Genomic DNA, 23,609 nt, shown 5'->3' on the forward strand with positions numbered 1-23,609 from the left:
GATGAAACGTGATTATGTGCATGAGTGTATGTATGTACAGGTAAAAGCCAGTAAATTAGAATATTTTGAAAAACTTGATTTATTTCAGTAATTGCATTCAAAAGGTGTAACTTGTACATTATATTTATTCATTGCACACAGACTGATGCATTCAAATGTTTATTTCATTTAATTTTGATGATTTGAAGTGGCAACAAATGAAAATCCAAAATTCCGTGTGTCACAAAATTAGAATATTACTTAAGGCTAATACAAAAAAGGGATTTTTAGAAATGTTGGCCAACTGAAAAGTATGAAAATGAAAAATATGAGCATGTACAATACTCAATACTTGGTTGGAGCTCCTTTTGCCTCAATTACTGCGTTAATGCGGCGTGGCATGGAGTCGATGAGTTTCTGGCACTGCTCAGGTGTTATGAGAGCCCAGGTTGCTCTGATAGTGGCCTTCAACTCTTCTGCGTTTTTGGGTCTGGCATTCTGCATCTTCCTTTTCACAATACCCCACAGATTTTCTATGGGGCTAAGGTCAGGGGAGTTGGCGGGCCAATTTAGAACAGAAATACCATGGTCCGTAAACCAGGCACGGGTAGATTTTGCGCTGTGTGCAGGCGCCAAGTCCTGTTGGAACTTGAAATCTCCATCTCCATAGAGCAGGTCAGCAGCAGGAAGCATGAAGTGCTCTAAAACTTGCTGGTAGACGGCTGGGTTGACCCTGGATCTCAGGAAACAGAGTGGACCGACACCAGCAGATGACATGGCACCCCAAACCATCACTGATGGTGGAAACTTTACACTAGACTTCAGGCAACATGGATCCTGTGCCTCTCCTGTTTTCCTCCAGACTCTGGGACCTCGATTTCCAAAGGAAATGCAAACCAAACCAACCCAAGTAATATTCTAATTTTGTGACACACGGAATTTTGGATTTTCATTTGTTGCCACTTCAAATCATCAAAATTAAATGAAATAAACATTTGAATGCATCAGTCTGTGTGCAATGAATAAATATAATGTACAAGTTACACCTTTTGAATGCAATTACTGAAATAAATCAAGTTTTTCAAAATATTCTAATTTACTGGCTTTTACCTGTATATGTACAGTATGTGTATGTTTGTACACCCCCGTTTTAATACAATGTTTTTTTGCATGGTCACATTATTCTCAAGTTTAAAAGACATGCAATTTTTCTGTCAAAATTGGAAGAACGAATATAAAAAGATGAATGTTATTTCCAGGATTTTGCAGGCACATAAATTGATGTGGCGGGCCAGATCTGGCCCCCGGTCCAGATCTGAGTTTGACACACCCATGTAGTAGTATTGTCTGGGAACATATCAACATGTCTTTTGTCTACCGCAGAATATCCTGAAGTACCTGATAACCGAAGCAACTGAGAAACAACAGACGTCGTTTGTAAGTGATTGGGCTGTGTCCTTCGATGAGGTATGGTTCTTCTCAGATTTTGGAGTGAAGGTTTTTACAGACTACGGAGTTAATTATTTGAATATCTTGACAGAATGTCCCAAAGCAAACCAACGAAAATGACTGCGGTGTTTTTGTCTTGGAGGTACGTGCATGCCTCACCAGCTCTTAGTACATTTGACACAAATGAATGACTCCCCTTTGCTCTCCCTCCCAGTATTGCAGATGCCTCGCCTTGGGTCAGCCACTCCATTTCTCACAGGCCGACATACCAAAGATACGCAAGCGGATCTACAAAGAACTCTGTGAATGTAAGCTCCATTGCTAGCAATCCGTCATGATGTAAGCGTATGATACCTTTCATTTTTAGATACCGTGTTTTCCGGATTATAGAGCGCTAAAAGCTACTAAATTGTAGGAAAACATTTGTTCATATGTATTAGCCACACCGAAGATATTGTGAAATAAGTTATTCACACAGAAAGATTTGATGAATTGTTTATTTACATAAATTAATTGTTTCCAAACATTGCCTGTAAAACGGCTGATCAGACTTGTGGAAGCGAGCTCTCCAATCAGCTAAACAGACTCAATAAGACTTGGTAAATTTATTGAGGATTTTGTGACACTGGGACAATACAAACAGAATGCCATTGCAAGGTAATAATGCGAACACAGACACTCGTAAACTAACAACGCCAGCTTCATTACATTACAACGCATGAAAACACTCCTACAGACATCACACATGGGACGGTTTAGTATGAAACAATAGTTATATTGCAAAACTTACAAACGTTGCTCGGAGTGATAAATGAGGAATCCATATGAGTAGAAACGCTAGTAACGATTAGAACGACACTTTTACTTCCGGTTCAAAGCTTCAAACAGCAGGAAACATTTTTACCTGCAATGAGTGAACTCATCCAAAAGACGATAAAAAAAATACCACACCATTTAACTTTGCATTATGGCTGTCCGTGAACAAGATCCATAAATTAGCTGCACCGTTTTATTAAGCCGCAGGATTCAAAGGGTAGGAAAAAAGTAGTCGCTTATAGTCCGGAAATTGCGGTAATCATCATTCCACGCTGGTCAGTAGCAGGTGAACTGTGTGTAGCTTGTTACAATATACATTTATCATGACAAATCCACTTAGTTGCTGTATTCTAATTCTCTATAAATGAATGGCATGTTATTTTGTGAACGTGTCCTTTTCCTGTTTGACTTGACTGCAGAGTTACAGGGAACAAGCCTTAATAAACTCACAACTGCCGGTTAATATGATCCAATGTATTATTTTGTTATTTATTTAAAATAACTGTATATTGTACATTGCTGTCATAGTTTGTTCAAAAAAAGTAGTTACCTGCCAACAGCAGATGACACAATATAAGGATTGTTTTGTCTGTGAAGATATTGAAATTGAATTGTTTCTCTTTGTAATATTTTGAAATTGCAGAAGAGTTTAAGTAATAATAAAAAAAATCATGGGGGTTTATTTGATGTTTTTTTGTTTTTTTTTCATCATTCAAGTCTAGTACAATAAATGCAATCCAGCATCTTACTTTTATCCAACCTATAGTGGTAGATTATAAAGTCTGTGTGGGAATGTCTCACATATGTTGTGATCTAAATTACCAACAGGAGCTAAGGCACAAGATAAACACTTAAGTTTTCCGTATCATTAATCAGAATGAATTATCCATACTTAAGTGGAAAAATTGAATTGCACACAAATACATATCTGTTCACAAATTTGACACATTTCTATTTAACTGACCTCATTTGCATACTAATCACATGTAGGGATGGATACCGATCACATTTAAACCAATATTGTGACAATTCCCGCTACCTGGGAAACGATACCGGTGCTTGACGGTACCAATTTTCGATACTTTTGTGTGTGTTAATAAATATTGTTTGATCATACAATTGTATTTTTTATGTACCGTATTTTCCGCACCACAAGCCGCCCTGGGTTATAAGCCGCGCCTTCAATGAACGGCATATTTCAAAACTTTGTCCACCTATAAGCCGCCCCGTGTTATAAGCCGCATCTAACTGCGCTAAAGGAATGTCAAAAAAACAGTCAGATAGGTCAGTCAAACTTTAATAATATATTAAAAACCAGCGTGATGTGGGCGCGCATGGAGTCGTATATCAACATGGACGGAGCTGCGTGAAAAAAGCCACCCGGCCTCTTCGCGTAAACTTACCTTAACCACTCGCTCATCTTTTCTTCATCCATCCATCCCTTCGAGTTAGCTTTTATGATGACGCCGGCTGGAAAGGTCTCTTTTGGCAAGGTCTTCCTTTTGAATATCACCATGGGTGGAAGTTTCTGGCCATTAGCATGGCAAGCTAGAACCACAGTGAAGGATGACTTCTCATTCCCTGTGGTGCGAATATTCACCGTACGTGCTCCCGTTGTATCCACAGTGCGGTTCACAGGAATATCAAAAGTCAGTGGAACCTCGTCCATGTTGATAATGTTCTCTGGCCGGATCTTTTTTTCAGCTATCTTGTTTTTACAATATGCACGGAAAGTAGCCAGCTTTTCTTGAAAGTCTTTAGGCAGTTGCTGTGAAATAGTAGTCCGTGTGCGGATGGAGAGATTGCGTCTTTTCATGAACCGGAAACCTGTCGCTTAGTAGGAGCCATTTTGTGGTCTTTACAGATGTAAACACACAAAGGAAATGAAACGTAATATCCGCGCGCTTCTTCTTCTTCTTCTACGCGGGCGGGTGGTTGCTTACAGTAGAAGAAGAAGCGCTTCCTGTTCTATGGGGGCGGTTGCTTGCGTAGAAGAAGAAGCACTTCCTCTTCTACGGGGAAAAAAGATGGCGGCTGTTTACCGTAGTTGCGAGACCGAAACTTTATGAAAATGAATCTTAATATTAATCCATATATAAAGCGCACCGGGTTATAAGCCGCACTGTCAGCTTTTGAGTAAATTTGTGGTTTTTAGGTGCGGCTAATAGTGCGGAAAATACGGTAACATTGAAAAATGAGCTAATAATGATTGTTTTTTTTTAAATATATTTTTTATATTTTATATGCAGTTGCACTTCCAAGACATTAGATGGCAGTACTGTATATGCTATCAATAGTATGTTTAACTAGAAAGTAGCTTTGTGTTGAATTTGAACGTGTTATGTTGCGCCCTTCAGTGTTTATACTGTAAGTAGGGGTGTAACGGTACGTGTATTTGTATTGAACCGTTTCGGTACGGGGGGTTCCGGTTCGGTTGGGAGGTGTACCGAACGAGTTTCCACACGAACATATAAAGTAGCCGCCTAAGCTGTAGTCTTAACAAGCTGCCTGTCTGTCAGTACTCTACACAGCACCCAGCATTGTCCCACCCACACAACCATCTGAGCGGTAACAGCCAATCAGCAATGCGTATTCAGAGCGCATGGAGTCAGTGCTTAGCGTTTAGCAGGTAATCATCAAGCAGCGGACTCTCCCCAAATTATAATAAACACCTCCCAGTCAACTACTAGTAACATCACTATGAGCCCGTTGACCTTCTAGAAATATAAACTGCAGCTCAGCTCGCTTGAGGTGAAGGCTAGTTCGCTTTAAAGCGTAACGTTAGCTCATTTTGCAGTGTGTGTGTGTGTGTGTTACGGACAGCAAAGCCCTGTCTGTCTGTTATTTCACTTTACCTTTTTCTGTGTTGATTGAGCTGTGTTGAAGCGGCAAAAAAGGACATTATGTTAAATGAAGAGTTTCTATCTCTGAGAGTTGATATAATAATGTAAGTGCATCATTAAGCCTAGATGAACTCCATGGTGTTCAGGGATGAATAGTCTCTCCTATTGCTATTGTACTATTTTTTTCAGCTATAGTTACATTAATCATTAGTAATGGAGCAGCCTAGTTTTGAATGGCAGGGTCCCTGCTATCACATGTTGATAAAAAATATAACATTTACATAATAAAAATCAACTACAGGCTTCCCAAATACTGTAATAAATTAAGCATGATGAGTTGACTTGAAACTGTTTAATGTTGCACTTTTTATATGTAGAAGAAAAGTTTTGTCATTTTATTTAATCTGAGCAACAACTTGAGGCAGTTGAATGTTGATTAACGTGGGCAGAATTATTATAGTGTTCCCAATGTTAAAAGGGTAAAGCCATTGTTTACACATTTGGTAAATAAATAACCAAAAAATGTATATTTTGTTGTTTTCTTACTGTACCGAAAATGAACCGAACCGTGACCTCTAAACCGAGGTACGTACCGAACCGAAATTCTTGTGTACCGTTACACCCCTAACTGTAAGTATGGTACCTATTACACACCAGCTGCTTGATTGTAAGGTTGTTTGCGGTGTTGAAATCGCCATGTAAAATGGCTAATGCTAATCGGTTGCATGTCCATGAAACAGCCAATTAGGATCAAGCTAGCGCATTTTGAAAGAGTGGAGCCTTACTTTACGTTTGAGCATTTTCTACCAAGCATACTTGCTTTATTGGGTGTTTGAAATTGCAATGTTATTTAGCTCGGAGTGATACTTGAATGATTGTTTCCTGAGCAACTGGACGTGACGTCACATGCAACACAGGTATGAATCGATACTCGGTAATACATATAAAAGTACCAAACTGTTGCACTTTTTTTTTTTTTGATTGAAACTTTTATTAGTAGATTGCACAGTACAGTACATATTCCGTACAATTGACCACTAAATGGTAACACCCGCAGAGGTGGGTAGTAACGCGCTACATTTACTCTGTTACATCTACTTGAGTAACTTTTGGGATAAATTATACTTCTAAGAGTAGTTTTAATGCAACATACTTTTACTTTTGAGTATATTTATAGAGAAGAAACGCTACTTTTACTTCGCTCCATTTATCTACATTCAGCTCGCTACTCGCTACTGATTTTTATCGATCTGTTAATGCACGCTTTGTTTGTTTTGGTTTGTCAGACAGACCTTCTGATGGGTTCCCACTTCTCAGTGAGCGCTTTGAGTATCTAATAATAGAAAAACGCGATATAAAATCTAATCCATTATTATCTATCGCATGCCTGCGTTTCACCAATCAAATGCAGTCACTGGTGACGTTTCACCAATCAAACAGAGCCAGGCGGTCACATGATTAACTGCACATAAAGTTTCAGCGGCAAAACAACAACACGCTTATTAAGCTTACATGAACTCAACGTCAAATTTGAGGAAGCACATCGCGGTAAGTAACGTTAGTAGATATTTTGGCTGTCACCGTAGGCTGATGTTAGCTTCCCTGCTATGAATCACTGTCAAATGTACATCGTGTGGGGACATTTATTAACGCACTGCAGCCTCATAGACCATACTTGCCAACCTTGAGACCGCCGATTTCGGGGGGGCGGAGGGCGTGGTTAAGAGGGGAGGAGTATATTTACAGCTAGAATTCACCAAGTCAAGTATTTCATATATATATATATATATATATATACACAAGAAATACTTGACTTTCAGTGAATTCTAGCTATAAATATATATTTATTTTATTATATATATATATGTATATATATATATATATATATATATGTGTATATACTGTATATATATATATATATATATGTATATGTGTATATATATATATATATATATATATATATATATATATATATATATATATATATATATATATATATATATATATATATATATGTATGTGTGGGGGGAAAAATCACAAGACTATTTCATCTCTACAGGCCTGTTTCATGAGGGGGGGTTCCCTCAATCATCAGGAGATCATCTCCTGATGATTGAGGGAACCCCCCCTCATGAAACAGGCCTGTAGAGATGAAATAGTCTTGTGATTTTTTTTCCCACACATACATATATTACGCTCTACTACGATATCAAGCACTATTTTTTGGATAACCTTATTAAGACATATATATATATATATATATATATATGTATGTATGTATATATATATATACATACATATATATATATATATATGTATGTATATATATATATATATGTATGTATATATATGTATGTATATATATATATGTATGTATGTATATATATATATATGTATGTATGTATGTATGTGTGTGTATATGTGTAAATAAATGAACACTGAAATTCAAGTATTTTATTTATATATATATATATATATATATATATATATATATAAAATAAATACTTGAATTTCAGTGTTCATTTATTTACACATATACACACACATAACACTCATCTACTCATTGTTGAGTTAAGGGTTGAATTGTCCATCCTTGTTCTATTCTCTGTCACTATTTTTCTAACCATGCTGAACACCCTCTCTGATGATGCATTGCTGTGTGGCACGCACAAAAGTGCTTTCATTAAATGCACTAGATGGCAGTATTGTCCTGTTTAAGAGTGTCACAACATTTGCTGTTTACGGCAGACGAACTGCTTTACGGTAGACGAAAACGTGACTGCTGTTGTTGTGTGTTGTTGCCGCGCTGGGAGGACGTTAATGAAACTGCCTAACAATAAACCCACATAAGAAACCAAGAACTCGCCCTCCATCATTCTACAGTTATAACGTGATTGGGCAGGTAAGCTGTTTATATTGTGGGAAAGCGGACTCAGGTCCGCATGGACCTGAGTCCGCCTGAATTTCGGGAGAAAATTTGTCCCGGGAGGTTTTCGGGAGAGGCGCTGAATTTCGGGAGGCTCCCGGAAAATCCGGGAGGGTTGGCAAGTATGTCATAGACACACACACGCACAGTCGCACACACATTCACGCATGCATAGAAACACCAATCAGAAGTGCACAGTGTGTTCCCAGGTGCAGCCCACACCTATCAGTTTATGGTTTGCGTAAAGGCTAAATTGTTATTTTCCTTTGTAATCTCTGCCTACTGAGCCTATGGTGCTGTTAAGTTATTGTGGCTCAATTTGCCTTAATGTTTTTTATGTTAATGTATTATTATTTAATATATATTATTGTTTTAGCTGCTTAAGAGATATTCCTGGCTCTGAATTTGCTCATTGCTATTTTTATGTTTTTGTGCATTTGTTGCCGTCATCATTAAACGAACAGGTTACTCATCAGTTACTCAGTACTTGAGTAGTTTTTTCGCAACATACTTTTTTACTTTTACTCAAGTAAATATTTGGCTGACTACTCTTTACTTTTACTTGAGTAATAAATCTCTAAAGCAACAGTACTCTTACTTGAGTACAATTTATGGCTACTCTACCCACCTCTGAACACCCGAATAAGTTTTTCAACTTGTTTAAGTCGGGGTCCACATTAACCAATATCTAAGGATATTGAAGAAAATGAAACAATCTCATGAATAGCAGTGTTGGAAGCGGCGTGTGTTTGCAGTCTTTGCGTTGGTGCACAAACAAGCTCGGGAGCTACTCATTAACGTGAAACACCCACTCGATTTCTGGCTCGTCATCGAGGCGTATGACGAAGTAGGACACCAGTTGGAACAGGTTCTGCCACAGGCCCAAAAAGACGTAGAGGTAAAAGTCACTGACGTCTATTTGGCAGTGTGTACCCGAGTAATTCATGTCACACACGCACTCAAAGTGGTTGACGTAGTTAATGCAGAAGCCTCCGTTCATACACGGGTCAGAGGCACATTCGTCCACGTCCTTCTCACACCTGCAGCGGCGAGAAAAAAGCACACAGGACATTCACGGTCCACTTGGGAACAGGGTGCATTAAAACCACAGTTTGTACTGGCCGCTCAAGAGTGGCGGGAGAAGGAAACACTCGTAATTCAAAATTCACTGGCCAAATTTAAGTTTTTAGCTGGAAATGATGCAGGAAAGTGGCAAAACTGAGAATTGTGGAAGTGAATTATATTTATATAACTGTGGAGGGGGGCGTGGCCTGCGGACCTGCAGCGAAGCGGGGTGTACCATCAACCCCTCTCTCCTCTCTGCCTTTAACAGAGCGACGGGTGACTAGATAAGCACGCCCAGGTGGGCCATCTACGCACCTGTCGCTGATCTCGAAGCCGGTCCTGGCACACCCCGCTTCGCTGCAGGTCCGCAGGCCACGCCCCCTCCACATAACTCCACCGCCAGACTCAGGCCGGGACGCCGTGACTCAAACGCTTTACATAGTGAAACCCAATATCTAAGTTACATTTAAACCAGTGTGGGTGGCACCGGGAGCAGGTGGGTAAAGCGTCTTGCCCAAGGCTTGGATGGCAGAAGCGGGGATCGAACCTGGAACCCTCAAGTTGCTGGCACGGCCGCTCTACCAACCGAGCTATACGAAATGAAAGGAATTAATTTTTGTCATCAAAATTCTACACACAAATACCCCATAATGACAGAAGCTGCATTTCCAATGCAGTTTTTCGCTAAATAAAAGTGATATTTTTAAAATTTCGGATAAGTACATTTGCGATTTGTAGATATTTCCATTGAAGGGTGTTGTGCGTCATGGCCCGTAATTCTCCTAAAATCTCATTCTGCAAGACTCCACTTTGACTCCAGTGAAGTTGGCACGTTAAATTGGTAAATAAAAACAGAATACAATGATTTGCAAATCCTTTTCAACTTATATTCAATTGAATAGACTGCAAAGACAAGATATTTAATGTTCGAACTGAGAAACTTAATTTTTTTTGGCAAATAATCAGCAACTTATAATTTAATGGCAGCAACACATTGCAAAAATGTTGGCACGGGGGCATTTTTTGCATCAGTCCATCTTAGATGAGCTCGGGCCCAGCGAAGCCTGGCGGCGTTTCTGGGTGTTGTTGATAAATGGCTTTCGCTTTGCATAGTAGAGTTTTAACTTGCACTTACAGATGTAGCGACAAACTGTAGTTACTGGCAGTGGTTTTCTGAAGTGTTCCTGAGCCCATGTGGTGATATCCTTTACACGCTGATGTCTGGTTTTTGATGCAGTACTGCCTGGGGGATCGAGGTCGCGGGCATTCAATGTTGGTTTTCGGCCATGCCGCTTACGTGGAGTGATTTCTCCAGATTCTCTGAACCTTTTGATGATATTACGGACTGTAGATGGTGAAATCCCTAAATTCCTTGCAATAGCTGGTTGAGAAATGTTGTTCTTGAACTGTTGGACAATTTGCTCACGCATTTGTTGACAAAGTGGTGACCCTCGCCCCGTCCTTGTTTGTGAATGACTGAGCATTTCACGGAAGCTGCTTTTATACCCAATCATGGCACCCACCTGTTCCCAATTAGCCTGTTCACCTGTGGGATGTTCCAAAGAAGTGTTTGATGAGCATTCCTCAACTTTGTCAGTCTTTTTTTGAAACATGTTACAGGCATCAAATTCCAAATGAGCTAATATTTGCAAAAAATAACAAAAGTTTACCGGTTTGAACGTTAAGTATCTTGTCTTTGCAGTATATTCAATTATATATAAGTTGAAAAGGATTTGCAAATCATTGTATTCTGTTTTTATTTACCATTTACACAACGTGCCAACTTCACTGGTTTTGGGGTTAGTATAATTACCTCCATTATCGACATGACAATCGCTTCGAATGCAACAAAAATAGGTTACGCTTTAGCAGTGTGCTTTGTTTCTACCCAGGTTCCCCTGGGGATAAGGGGACAACGTTAATAAGTTTGATGAAACGTGATTATATGCATGAGGGTATGTACAATATGCACTGTATTTTTCAGAGTATAAGTCGCACCGGCCGGAAATGCATAATAAAGAAGGAAAAAAACATATACAAGTCGCACTGGAGTATAAGTCACATTTTTGGGGGAAATGTATTTGATAAAAACCAACACCAAGAATAGACATTTGAAAGGCAATTTAAAATAAATCAAGAATAGTGAACAACAGGCTGAATAAGTGTACGTTATATGAGGCATAAATAACCAACTGGTATGTTAACGTAACATATTATGGTAAGAGTCATTCAAATAACTATAACATATAGAACATGCTATACGTTTACCAAACTATCTGTCAATCCCATGAAATCTTATACGTCTAGTCTCTTACGTGAATGAGCTAAACAATATTATTTGATATTTTACGGTAATGTGTTAATAATTTCAGACATAAGTCGCCCCTGAGTATAAGTCGCACCCCCGGCCAAACTATGAACAAAACTGCGACTTATAGTCCGAAAAATACGGTACTTGCCGTTCAACATGATAAACCTTGTCAAATGATATGGAAGCATGTGTTAGTCACACAGATTATTATCAAGGCTTAGGTAAAAAAATAATACATTTGAACTACCGTATTTTCCGCACTATAAGCCGCCCCGGGTTATTAGCCGCACCTTCAATGAATGGCATATTTCAAAACTTTGTTCACCTATAAGCCGCCCCGGGTTATAAGCCGCGCCTACGCTGCGCTAAAGGGAATGTAAAAAAAAACAGTCAGATAGGTCAGTCAAACTTTAATAATATATTACAAACCAGCGTTCTAACAACTCTGTTCACCCCCAAAATGTAATGTGCAAATGTGCAATCACAAAAATAGTAACACTCAAATTAGTGCAGAGCAATAGCAACATCAATAACTCAACGTTGCTCGAACGTTAATGTCACACAACACACAAAATAAACATTTAAAGCTCACTTTCTGAAATTATTCCTCATCCATAAATCCCTCGAATTCTTCTTCAGTGTCTGAATTAAAAAGTTGGGCGAAAACGGCATCCAAAATGGCCGGCTCCGTCTCGTCGAAGTCATTAGAGTCAGTGTTGCTGTTGTTGTCCAGCAGTTCCGTGAATCCTGCCTTCCGTAAAGCTCGGACCACAGTTGAGACCGATATATTCGCCCAGGCATTTACGATCCACTGGCAGATGTTGGCGTATGTCGTCCGGCGCTGTCTCCCTGTCTTAGTGGCGCAGGTCATCTTGTTGCTTCCTCTACCTACGCACCATTTATGTTCAATTCTCTCGCTGCTGCTCTATTTCCGTGTTCTACTGCGTGACTTATTGCCTTGAGTTTGAATTCTGCGTTGTACGCGTGTCTCTTAATAGGAGCCATTTTGTGGTCTTTACAGATGTAAACACACAAATGAAATGAAACGTAATATCCGCGCGCTTCTTCTTCTACGGTGGCGGGTGCTTACCTTGGTGGTTGCTTACAGTAGAAGAAGAAGCATTTCCTCTTCTATGGGGGCGGGTGCTTACCTTGGCGGTTGCTTACCGTAGAAGAAGAAGCGCTTCCTCTTCTACGGGGAAAAAAGATGGCGGCTGTTTACCGTAGTTGCGAGACCTAAACTTTATGAAAATGAATATTTATATTAATCCATATATAAGGCGCACCGGGTTATAAGCCGCACTGTCAGCTTTTGAGAAAATTTGTGGTTTTTAGGTGCGGCTTATAGTGCGGAAAATACGGTAAATTATTAATACATTATATATTTCTTAAAAAAAACTGATAATAAAATTTAAAGGGGAACATTATCACAATTTCGGAAGGGTTGAAACCATTCAAAATCAGTTCCCAGTGGCTTATTTTATTTTTCGAAGTTTTTTTCAAAATTTTACCCATCACGCAATATCCCTAAAAAAAAAGCTTCAAAGTGCCTGATTTTAACCATCGTTATAAACACCCGTCCATTTTCCTGTGACGTCACATAGTGATGCCAACACAAACAAACATGGCGCATAGAACAGCAAGGTATAGCGACATTAGCTCGGATTCAGACTCGGATTTCAGCGGCTTAAGCGATTCAACAGATTACGCATGTATTGAAACGGATGGTTGTAGTGTGGAGGCAGGTAGCGAAAACGAAATTGAAGAAGAAACTGAAGCTATTGAGCCATATCGGTTTGAACCGTATGCAAGCGAAACCGACGAAAGCGACACGGGAGAAAGCGAGGACGGATTCGCCGATCGCCTTCTAACCAACGATTGGTATGTGTTTGTTTGGCATTAAAGGAAACTAACAACTATGAACTAGGTTTACAGCATATGAAATACATTTGGCAACAACATGCACTTTGAGAGTGCAGACAGCCCAATTCAGGCGCGCTAAGAACATATATTTTTCCACGATTTCAGCACTCAGGTTAACCATACCTAAATAGACACAAAATACTGCATTACACAAGACTACTCGAATGATTGAAAAAAATTAATGTTTTTAAGCTAAATTATTGGTAAACACAGTTTATGTGTAATAATTTACGTAAAACCGCGAGTAATGAATAAAGTTTTCATCAATAAATATATTCTGTAGACATACCCTCATTCGCTCTCTTTTCCTGAAAGCTGATCTGTCCAGTTTTGGAGTTGATGTCAGCATCTGCTTTGAGTGTCGCAGTATATCCACACATTCTTGCCATCTCTGTCGTAGCATAGCTTTCGTCGGTAAATTGTGCGGAACAAACGACTGACCATTTCGTCGGCTTTCCCCACACCCTCGTATTTTGAACAAATTTCGTCCAATTTCTTGCCACTTTTGCATCTTTGGGCCACTGGTGCAACTTGAATCCGTCCCTGTTCGTGTTGTTACACCCTCCGACAACACACCGACGAAAGTGAGAAAATGGCGGATTGCTTCCCGATGTGACGTCACAACGCTCCGAGAGCGAATAATAGAAAGGCGTTTAATTCGCCAAAATTCACCCATTTAGAGTTCGGAAATCGGTTAAAAAAAGATATGGTCTTTTTTTCTGCAACATCAAGGTATATATTGACGCTTACATAGGTCTGGTGATAATGTTCCCCTTTAAGTGCAAGTGTAAATACAGCTTCAGCACTTTAGTCATAATTTGTGCGCTTAAGGAACTTCTCTGTGACTTTAGCTCCAGACTTCTTCTGTTTGTTTTGATATTGTCAATACTGCCACTGGTGGTTGGAAAGTGTATTACAACTGAGTACTGCTGCGGCCCATACAGACCACAGCTGAGAAACAGATATTTTATTTGGATGGCCCTATAGGGGGCGCTCGTGGCCTTATGGCAGATCTGGGCAAATTAAGGCCCCGGGGGCCACATGCGGCCCGTTATGCTTTTCAATCTGGCCCCGCTGGACATTCCTAAATAATTTATTTAGATGTTTAAGATGGAAAGTGTAGCTGCCATTATGATGTGCAGTGATGTTTTCTAATGACCGTAAGTCTTCAACTATACTAAGTATTTCAATGGTTGGAATCTGCGCTTTTGCATGATATACCAGTTACTATGGTAATCTAATTAGTTACTATGGTCATCTAATTAGTTACTATGGTCATCTAAGTCACAGCAGCTCAGACGAGGCACCAAGCAGTGTGGGTGGGAAGCGTTTCCACAGAGTGTTTCCAGAAATGCGGGTGTCAGGGACAGACGCGGAAGGAGATTTTTACAACAAAGTTCTAAAGCTTAGTGATATATCAGATTGTAGGTGTTTTTTGGGGGGGGGGGTTTAACCCTTCGCGTTCATATTTCGCTGTTTGTTGCATTTTTTTGTGTTTCGCTTGATTGTAAAATATGTGGATGGAGAGGGCGTGTGATGTTCATATGTTGTCGATATTCAGTGTTTTATCCTTCATAGTTAATATTGTAAATCCCACATTCTTTATTTTCATGTACCGTATTTTTCGGACTGTAAGTCGCAGTTTTTTTCATAGTTTGGCCAGGCTCCAGTGCGACTTATATATGTTTTTTTCTTTTTTTTATTATGCATTTTCGGCAGGTGCGACTTATACTCCGGTGTGACTTATACTCCGAAAATGATTGTTAAATATGTGGATGGAGAGGGCGTGTGATGTTCATATGTTGTCAATATTCAGTGTTTTATCCTTCATAGTTAATATTGTAAATCCTACATTCTTTATTTTCATGTACCGTATTTTTCGGACTATAAGTCGCAGTTTTTTTCATAGTTTGGCCAGGCTCCAGTGCGACTTATGTTTTTTTCTTTTTTTATTATGCATTTTCGGCAGGTACGACTTATACTCCGAAAATGATTGTTAAATATGTGGATGGAGAGGGCGTGTGACGTTCATATGTTGTCAATATTCAGTGTTTTATCCTTCATAGTTAATATTGTAAATCCCACATTCTTTATTTTCATGTACCGTATTTTTCGGACTGTAAGTCGCAGTTTTTTTCATAGTTTGGCGGGGCTCCAGTGCGACTTATATATGTTTTTTTCTTTTTTTATTATGCATTTTCGGCAGGTACGACTTATATTCCGAAAATGATTGTTAAATATGTGGATGGAGAGGGCGTGTGATGTTCATATGTTGTCAATATTCAGTGTTTTATCCTTCATAGTTAATATTGTAAATCCCACATTCTTTATTTTCATGTACCGTATTTTTCGGACTATAAGTCACAGTTTTTTTCATAGTTTGGCCGGGCTCCAGTGCGACTTATATATGTTTTTTTCTTTTTTTATTATGCATTTTCGGCAGGTGCGACTTATACTCCGGTGTGACTTATACTCCGAAAATGATTGTTAAATATGTGGATGGAGAGGGCGTGTGATGTTCATATGTTGTCAATATTCAGTGTTTTATCCTTCATAGTTAATATTGTAAATCCCACATTCTTTATTTTCATGTACCGTATTTTTCGGACTATAAGTCGCAGTTTTTTTTCATAGTTTGGCCGGGCTCCAGTGCGACTTATATGCACACTTGCCAACCTTGAGACAATTTCGGGAGGTGTGTGGGGGGGGCGTGGTTGGGGGCGTGGTTAAGAGGGGAGGAGTATATTGACAGCTAGAATTCACCAAGTCAAGTAATTCATTATATATATATATATATATATATATATATATATATATATATATATATATATCTACATCCTGAAAATATGCAAACAAAACTGTGTTTAGATAATTGATACTTCAAACTTGCATAAATAAATATTAAGGAATATAACATAACTTGGTTTCTGAGAGCTTCAAAATGTAATGAATAAAATGTTAAAGTTGTTGATAAACAAGCAATTATTTCAATAATTAAATATGGTCATTTTAAATGAATTATTATGATCATTTAAAATTAATTATTTCAAACAGGTTTATTTTAATGTATAATTCTATGGCTGAGTGTAATAAGGAGTCAGAAAAAATACAAATAAAAATATAATTCATTTTGGTGTTTTTAGTTGAATATAGTAAAAACATTTTTTTTTTTTTAATTAATATATATATTTATTTTTAGGTAAGATAAACATAATAATACAATTTATCTGTAGTCTGGATGATTTAGTTCTTGTCACCCTGTTGTCCTCCTGTCCTCACTCACTGGAGGCCACGCCCCCTCCAGCTCCGGCTGAAAATCGGGAGATTTTCGGGAGAATATTTGTCCCGGGAGGTTTTCGGGAGAGGCGCTGAATTTCGGGAGTCTCCCGGAAAATTCGGGAGGGTTGGCAAGTATGCTTGTATGTTTTTTTCTTTTTTTATTATGCATTTTCGGCAGGTGAGACTTATACTCCGGCGCGACTTATACTCCGCAAAATACGGTACATTCTGGGTGTCTCATTCAGTAAAAAAATTTAAAATTCCATTCCGTTTTTTAAGGCGGTCTGGGATGATGTTCGAAATCGGTTCTCCTCGATAAGAAAAGAACCGATTCCATGGACTTGAATCCCTTTTTGAGAACCGGTTCCCCGTTATCGAGGCCACTATAGCAAAGAAAAAGAGTTGGTTCTTTATTCGAATCCCTTCCCACGTACAGGAAATGCCCTGTGGCACCTGCAATGTTATGCCCATTTGATTGTAGACTCTTACTGACACCTTGTGGCGATATGAAAATACTACGCGTCTATTAGTTTGGGCACTTCCGGGCTGAGACGATTGAGAAGTAGACAAGTTGTGTTAGCTCTTGCAAGCCTTGGAAAAGATAAGTCTGTAAGTAAACTGTTTAACTTGTTTATGTAACTCAATATTAAGGTGGAAAGTGGTTAAGTTTGATACTAAGATGTTTATTGAAAAACGATTTTTGTGCACTGTTTCAATGGATGTTTTGAGGACTTAAAATGGCTATTTCCACCATCGAAATAGTTTCAACACTCAGAAGTATTTGTTTGATGATAGTACTGTATATTTGTGTGAAGCTAATATTTACATATTGTGTATTCCATTTCAGTATGTTAATTGAATCACATAGCTTATACATTTGTCATTGTGTCTATTTCAGTTAAAAAAACAAAAAAAAACAGTCCAGTGCAAGACAAAAGTAAAGATAGGAAAAGACAAAGCAACAATAATAAAGAGCCTAAATGGATTAATCTGCTTCGGAACTTTATTAGACGTCTTGGATTGTTTGTTAGCTGTCTGCCTGTGTGTGTAGTTAGTGTGTTCCAATAACAGCAGGAGTGCACTTTTTGGAGAGCTGTATTATTTGCAGTTTTGTGCCCAAGGGACTGATTTTATTTAACACTAAATTATTATTTATACACCTATAGTGATCACAGAGACAGGTTGTTTTTGTGTTACTGTATATATTTGTTTTTCTGAAAAATCCCACTTTATATACTTTGGGTAACAACAGTCAATTTTTATTTTTTTAGGGGGGTAACAGTCAATATTTATTTATTTTATTTTATTAATTTGTTAAACCAAATATTGTGTTTTTTTCCATATACCGGTACAACAACCTATCTGGATTCGATAAGGAATCGGTCCGATAAGAGGATTCGATAATGGGCTCGAACTCGATAATTTCTTATCAAACATCATCCTTATTCAGACCTTATTGTGAGGTTTTGTATTATGTGTTCCTAAAAATCAGATATACCGGCCCCCAGACACATTTTCTGTAAATTTGGCCCCCGAGTCAAAATAATTGCCCAGCTCTGCCTTATGGTTAAGAAACACTGGGCTACATTTTACATGGCGTCTGATGTTTTACTCGAGCAAATCTGGTATTTTTATTTCCCATCTGGCAAAACTGGCGTGGACGGACACTGTTGATTAGCATTAAAGCTACAGACACACTAAAAACGTTGTGTTCCTGGTAGGGCTTCCTAAAAGCTGTCCAAAGTCCAGCAGTAATTAAATATAATAAAATATGAACACTTTAAATTCAAACATAGAAAACACCTAAATGAGAAATATTCCTATTTTTTTTTATTTTGTAAAGTAAAAACTACACTTTTGCTGATGTCTTTTCCAGTTTAAAAAAAAGAAGAAAAAAAAGGATAACCAATCATCAATTAAAACTATGCTAAAATAAAAGGATGGATGGGAGAAAGAAAAAAAAGTAGCAAGTCCTACCATTGTCCTGTTCCGAACAGTTCCCTCCATTGAAGCAGCTGAAGTTCCATCTTGTGCCGACACATTTTGATGCGTGGTGTTCTTAGTGTCGTGGTGTGTGTAGTTAGTATGTTCCAATAGCAGCAGGAGTGCACTTTTTGGAGAGCTGTATTATTTTCAGTTTTGTGCCCAAGGGACTGATTTTATTTAACACTAAATTATTAGGGCCTGCATGGCCCATTGCATAAGGACTCCCACAGGGAGTCCTTATGCAATGGGACATAAGGACCTATTGAATTTGTAAGGTTTTATTCCTTATTCTTTATTCTTCCGCCGCCACATTAAACTGTAATTTGACCCACTTAACATGCTTCAAAACTCACCATATTTGACCCACACATCAGGACCTGCGAAAATTGCCTTTTTTTAAAAAAAAAAACGAACCACAAACTCAAAATTGCGCTCTAGCGCCCCCTAGGAAGAAAAAAAAAACTAGACTGCCTGTAACTCCCACTAGGAAGGTCGGAGAGGCATGAAACAAAAACCTCTATGTAGGTCTGACTTAGACCTACATTTCATAATAGTGCATTCTCGGGCTAAAATCAACAGGAAGTTGGCAATTCCCCCTTCAAGACAAAAAAGTACTAAAAACAGTCACTTTTGCCTCTTTGAGCTGTAATTTGACCCCCTTAACATGCTTCAAAACTCACCAAACTGAACGCACACATCAGGACTGGCAAAAATTGTGATCTAATAAAAAAACCTAACCCCAAATCTCTAAATTGTGCTCTAGCGCAATTTTTTAATAAAACGCACAAAAAACTGCTCCTCGGCTGAAAAAACTGACAAAACTGCCTGTAACTCCCACTGGGAAGGTCGGAGAGACATGAAACAAAAACCTCTATGTAGGTCTCACTTAGGCCTACATTTCATAAATTGACAACCCCCAGCAAAAATCAACAGGAAGTTTGCTATTCCCCCTTCAAAACAAAATCTTTGTAAAAAACGGTCACCTTTCTTCAAAATCTATATCCTCTGAGCGCGTTTGTCGTTTCGGCTTCAAACTAACACAGGAGAGAGATTAAACCCTTGTGTATAAAATAACAGAACAGCGTTTTAATACCTGCTCCGGTTTTGATTTTATGACCCTTCAAAGATCCGCTGCGCTGCTCTTTTTTTAAGATGGCTGCTTAAAAGCAGGAAGCACCAGCGTGCCTACACAATGCAGACAAGGTAGGTACACTAGACAAAAGTATTGGGACACTTATGACTACCACCGGACAAAAGTATTGGGACACTTAGGCCGAAAACTGGACAAAAGTATTGGGACACTTAGGCCGAAAACTGGACAAAAGTATTGGGACACTTGGGACTACAACTTGACAAAAGTATTGGGACACTTAGGACTACAACCTGCCAAAAGTATTGGGACACTTGGGACTAAAACTGGACAAAAGTATTGGGACACTTAGGACTAGCACCTGCCAAATACGCGGGCCCGACCAACGCTGCTTGCAGCTTTAATTATTTATACACCTATAGTGATCACGGAGACAGGTTGTTTTTGTGTTACTGTATATATTTGTTTTTCTGAAAAATAACAGTCAATTTTTATTTTTTTTAGGGGGGTAACAGTCAATATTTATTTATTTATTTTATTGTATTTTTTTCTTATAAAATAAAAGTGAGCTTTTGTTAAACCAAATATTTAGTTTTTTTCCATATACAACAACCTATCTGGATTCGATAAGAGAATCGGTTCGATAAGAGGATTCGATAATGGGCTCGAACTCGATAATTTCTTATCAAACATCATCCCTATTCAGACCTTAATGAGAAATATTCCTATTTTTTTTATTTTGTAAAGTAAAAACGACACTTTTGCTGATGTCTTTTCCAGTTAAAAAAAAAAAAAGAAAAAGGATAACCAATCATCAATTAAAAATATGCTAAAATAAAAGGATGGATGGGAGAGAGAGAAAAAAAGTAGCAAGTCCTACCATTGTCCTGTGAAACCAGGCAAGCAGAGGCATTTATTGTCCGGTTCCGAACAGTTCCCTCCATTGAAGCAGCTGAAGTTCCATCTTGTGCCGACACATTTTGATACGGGCAGCAGAGGAAGACTTGACATACCAAAAAAAACACAAATTAGTGCTTTATTCCTAGTTGGTAGTATTTAAAAAATATATATATATACCAAAACATCAAGAAAAGATACTGTTTTCTATTAGCTACCACAGTGAAAGTATAGACACCTTCGTATTTATATAAATTATAAATATACACTATATTGCCAAAAGTATTTGGCCACCCTTCCAAATGATGAGAATCAGGTGTCCTAATCACTTGGCCCGACCATAGGTGTATCAAATTTAAGCACTTAGGCATGGAGACTGTTTCTACAAACATTTGTGAAAGAACGGGCCGCTTTCAGTGATTTCCAGCGTGGAACTGTCATAGGATGCCACCTGTGCAACGAATCCAGTCGCTTCTAAATATTCCAAAGTCAACTGTCGGCTTTATTATAAGAAAATGGAAGAGTTTGGGAACAACAGCAACTCAGCCACGTAAGCGTAGTGCTAAGACTTTCTGCACAGTCAGTTGCTACAGAGCTCCAAACTTCATGTGACCCCCTCCAATTAGCCCACGTACAGTACGCAGAGAGCTTGATGGAATGGGTTTCCATGGCCGAGCAGCTGCATCTAAGCCATACATCACCGCATCCGACGCTTTGGTGTAAATCGCATTGCCACTGGACTCTGGAGTTTGGAGGTTGCCAGGAGAACGCTACATTTCGGACTGCGTTGTGCCGAGTGTGAAATTTGGTGGAGGAGGAATTATGGTGTGGGGTTTGTTTTGTCGGGAGTTGGGCTTGGCCCCTTAGTTCCAGTCAAAGGAACTTTGAATGCTCCAGGATACCAAAACATTTTGGACAATTCCATGCTCCCAACCTTGTGGGAACAGATTGGAGCGGGTCCCTTCCTCAAGGTCCATAAAGACATGGGTGACAGAGTCTGGTGTACAAACCCCGTTTCCATATGAGTTGGGAAATTGTGTTAGATGTAAATATAAACGGAATACAATGATTTGCAAATCCTTTTCAACCCATATTCAGTTGAATGCACTACAAAGACAACATATTTGATGTTCAAACTCATAAACTTTTTTTTTTTTTTTTTTGCAAATAATAATAAACTTAGAATTTCATGGCAGCAACACATGCCAAAGTAGTTGGGAAAGGGCATGTTCACCACTGTGTTACATGGCCTTTCCTTTTAACAACACTCAGTAAACGTTTGGGAACTGAGGAGACACATTTTTGAAGCTTCTCAGGTGGAATTCTTTCCCATTCTTGCTTGATGTACAGCTTAAGTTGTTCAACAGTCCGGGGGTCTCCGTTGTGCTATTTTAGGCTTCATAGTGCGCCACACATTTTCAATGGGAGACAGGTCTGGACTACAGGCAGGCCAGTCTAGTACCCGCACTCTTTTACAATGAAGCCACATTGATGTAACACGTGGCTTGGCATTGTCTTGCTGAAATAAGCAGGGGCGTCCATGGTAACGTTGCTTGGATGGCAACATATGTTGCTCCAAAACCTGTATGTACCTTTCAGCATTAATGGCGCCTTCACAGATGTGTAAGTTACCCATGTCTTGGGCACTAATACACCCCCATACCATCACACATACTGGCTTTTCAACTTTGCGCCTATAACAATCCGGATGGTTCTTTTCCTCTTTGGTCCGGAGGACACGATGTCCACAGTTTCCAAAAACAATTTGAAGTGTGGACTCGTCAGACCACAGAACACTTTTCCACTTTGTATCAGTCCATCTTAGATGAGCTCAGGCCCAGCGAAGCCAACGGCGTTTCTGGGTGTTGTTGATAAACGGTTTTCGCCTCGCATAGGAGAGTTTTAACTTGCACTTACAGATGTAGCGACCAACTGTAGTTACTGACAGTGGGTTTCTGAAGTGTTCCTGAGCCCATGTGGTGATATCCTTTACACACTGATGTCGCTTGTTGATGCAGTACAGCCTAAGGGATCGAAGGTCACGGGCTTAGCTGCTTACGTGCAGTGATCTCTCCAGATTCTCTGAACCCTTTGATGATATCACGGAGCGCAGATGGTGAAATCCCTAAATTCCTTGCAATAGCTGGTTGAGAAAGGTTTTTCTTAAACTGTTCAACAACTTGCTCACGCATTTGTTGACAAAGTGGTGACCCTCGCCCCATCCTTGTTTGTGAATGACTGAGCATTTCATGGAATCTGCTTTTATACCCAATCATGGCACCCACCTGTTCCCAATTTGCCTGTTCCAAATAAGTGTTTGATGAGCATTCCTCAACTTTATCAGTATTTATTGCCACCTTTCCCAACTTCTTTGTCACGTGTTGCTGGCATCAAATTCTAAAGTTAATGATTATTTGCACACAAAAAAAAGTTTATCAGTTTGAACATCAAATATGTTGTCTTTGTCGCATATTCAACTGAATATGGGTTGAAAATGATTTGCAAATCATTGTATTCCGTTTATATTTACATCTAACACAATTTCCCAACTCATATGGAAACGGGGTTTGTAGATTAACTTGACTGGCCTGCACAGAGTCCTGACCTGAACACCTTTGGGATGAATTAGAACGGTGACGGAGAGCCAGGTCTTCTCGACCAACATCACCAATGCGCTTTTGGAAGAATGGTGGAAAATTCCGATAAACACACTCCGCAACCTTGTGGACAGCCTTCCCAGAAGAGTTGAAGCTGTAATAGCTGCAAAAGGTGGACCCACATCATATTGAACCCTATGGGTTAGGAATGGGATGGCACTTCAAGTTCATATGTGAGTAAAGAATACTTTTGGCAATATAATCACATGCAACTTTCTGTATACAGTTTTTGGTTCATTCAGACCAGTGCAGGGCCAGCTGAGGCTAGTATGGGGCCCTAAGCAGAATTTTACTTTGAGACGCCTTACCTCTAATTATAAAATGTTTTTATTTACGTGAGTTAATTCCAGCCTTACTCTTAGAATCCAAAAGGATTCCGCTCATAACT

General features: G+C 39.0%; 2 protein-coding genes across 3 annotated transcripts in view; one reads left to right on the top strand and one right to left on the bottom strand.

The window, feature by feature from the left end:
* Positions 1 to 2,380, top strand: part of LOC133575810 (uncharacterized) — a 28,760-nt gene extending 26,380 nt beyond the window's left edge. For both annotated transcript variants that reach the window (XM_061928665.1, XM_061928664.1), the window contains exons 8-10: positions 1,363 to 1,446; positions 1,520 to 1,570; positions 1,643 to 2,380. In XM_061928665.1, the coding sequence (XP_061784649.1) occupies positions 1,363 to 1,446; positions 1,520 to 1,570; positions 1,643 to 1,753 (246 nt within the window). In that variant the 3' untranslated portion in view covers positions 1,754 to 2,380. The remainder of the gene's footprint in view (positions 1 to 1,362; positions 1,447 to 1,519; positions 1,571 to 1,642) is intronic.
* Positions 2,381 to 8,150: 5,770 nt separating this feature from the next.
* LOC133575809 (protein crumbs homolog 1-like) overlaps positions 8,151 to 23,609 on the bottom strand; it is a 51,491-nt gene continuing 36,032 nt past the window's right edge. The window contains exons 7-8 of the mRNA XM_061928663.2: positions 20,548 to 20,670; positions 8,151 to 9,053 (exon numbers count right to left, since the gene is read on the bottom strand). Of these exons, the coding sequence (XP_061784647.1) occupies positions 8,801 to 9,053; positions 20,548 to 20,670 (376 nt within the window). The 3' untranslated portion in view covers positions 8,151 to 8,800. The remainder of the gene's footprint in view (positions 9,054 to 20,547; positions 20,671 to 23,609) is intronic.

The sequence above is a fragment of the Nerophis lumbriciformis genome, linkage group LG33 (genome assembly GCF_033978685.3).
Source record: "Nerophis lumbriciformis linkage group LG33, RoL_Nlum_v2.1, whole genome shotgun sequence".
Taxonomy (NCBI): domain Eukaryota; kingdom Metazoa; phylum Chordata; class Actinopteri; order Syngnathiformes; family Syngnathidae; genus Nerophis; species Nerophis lumbriciformis.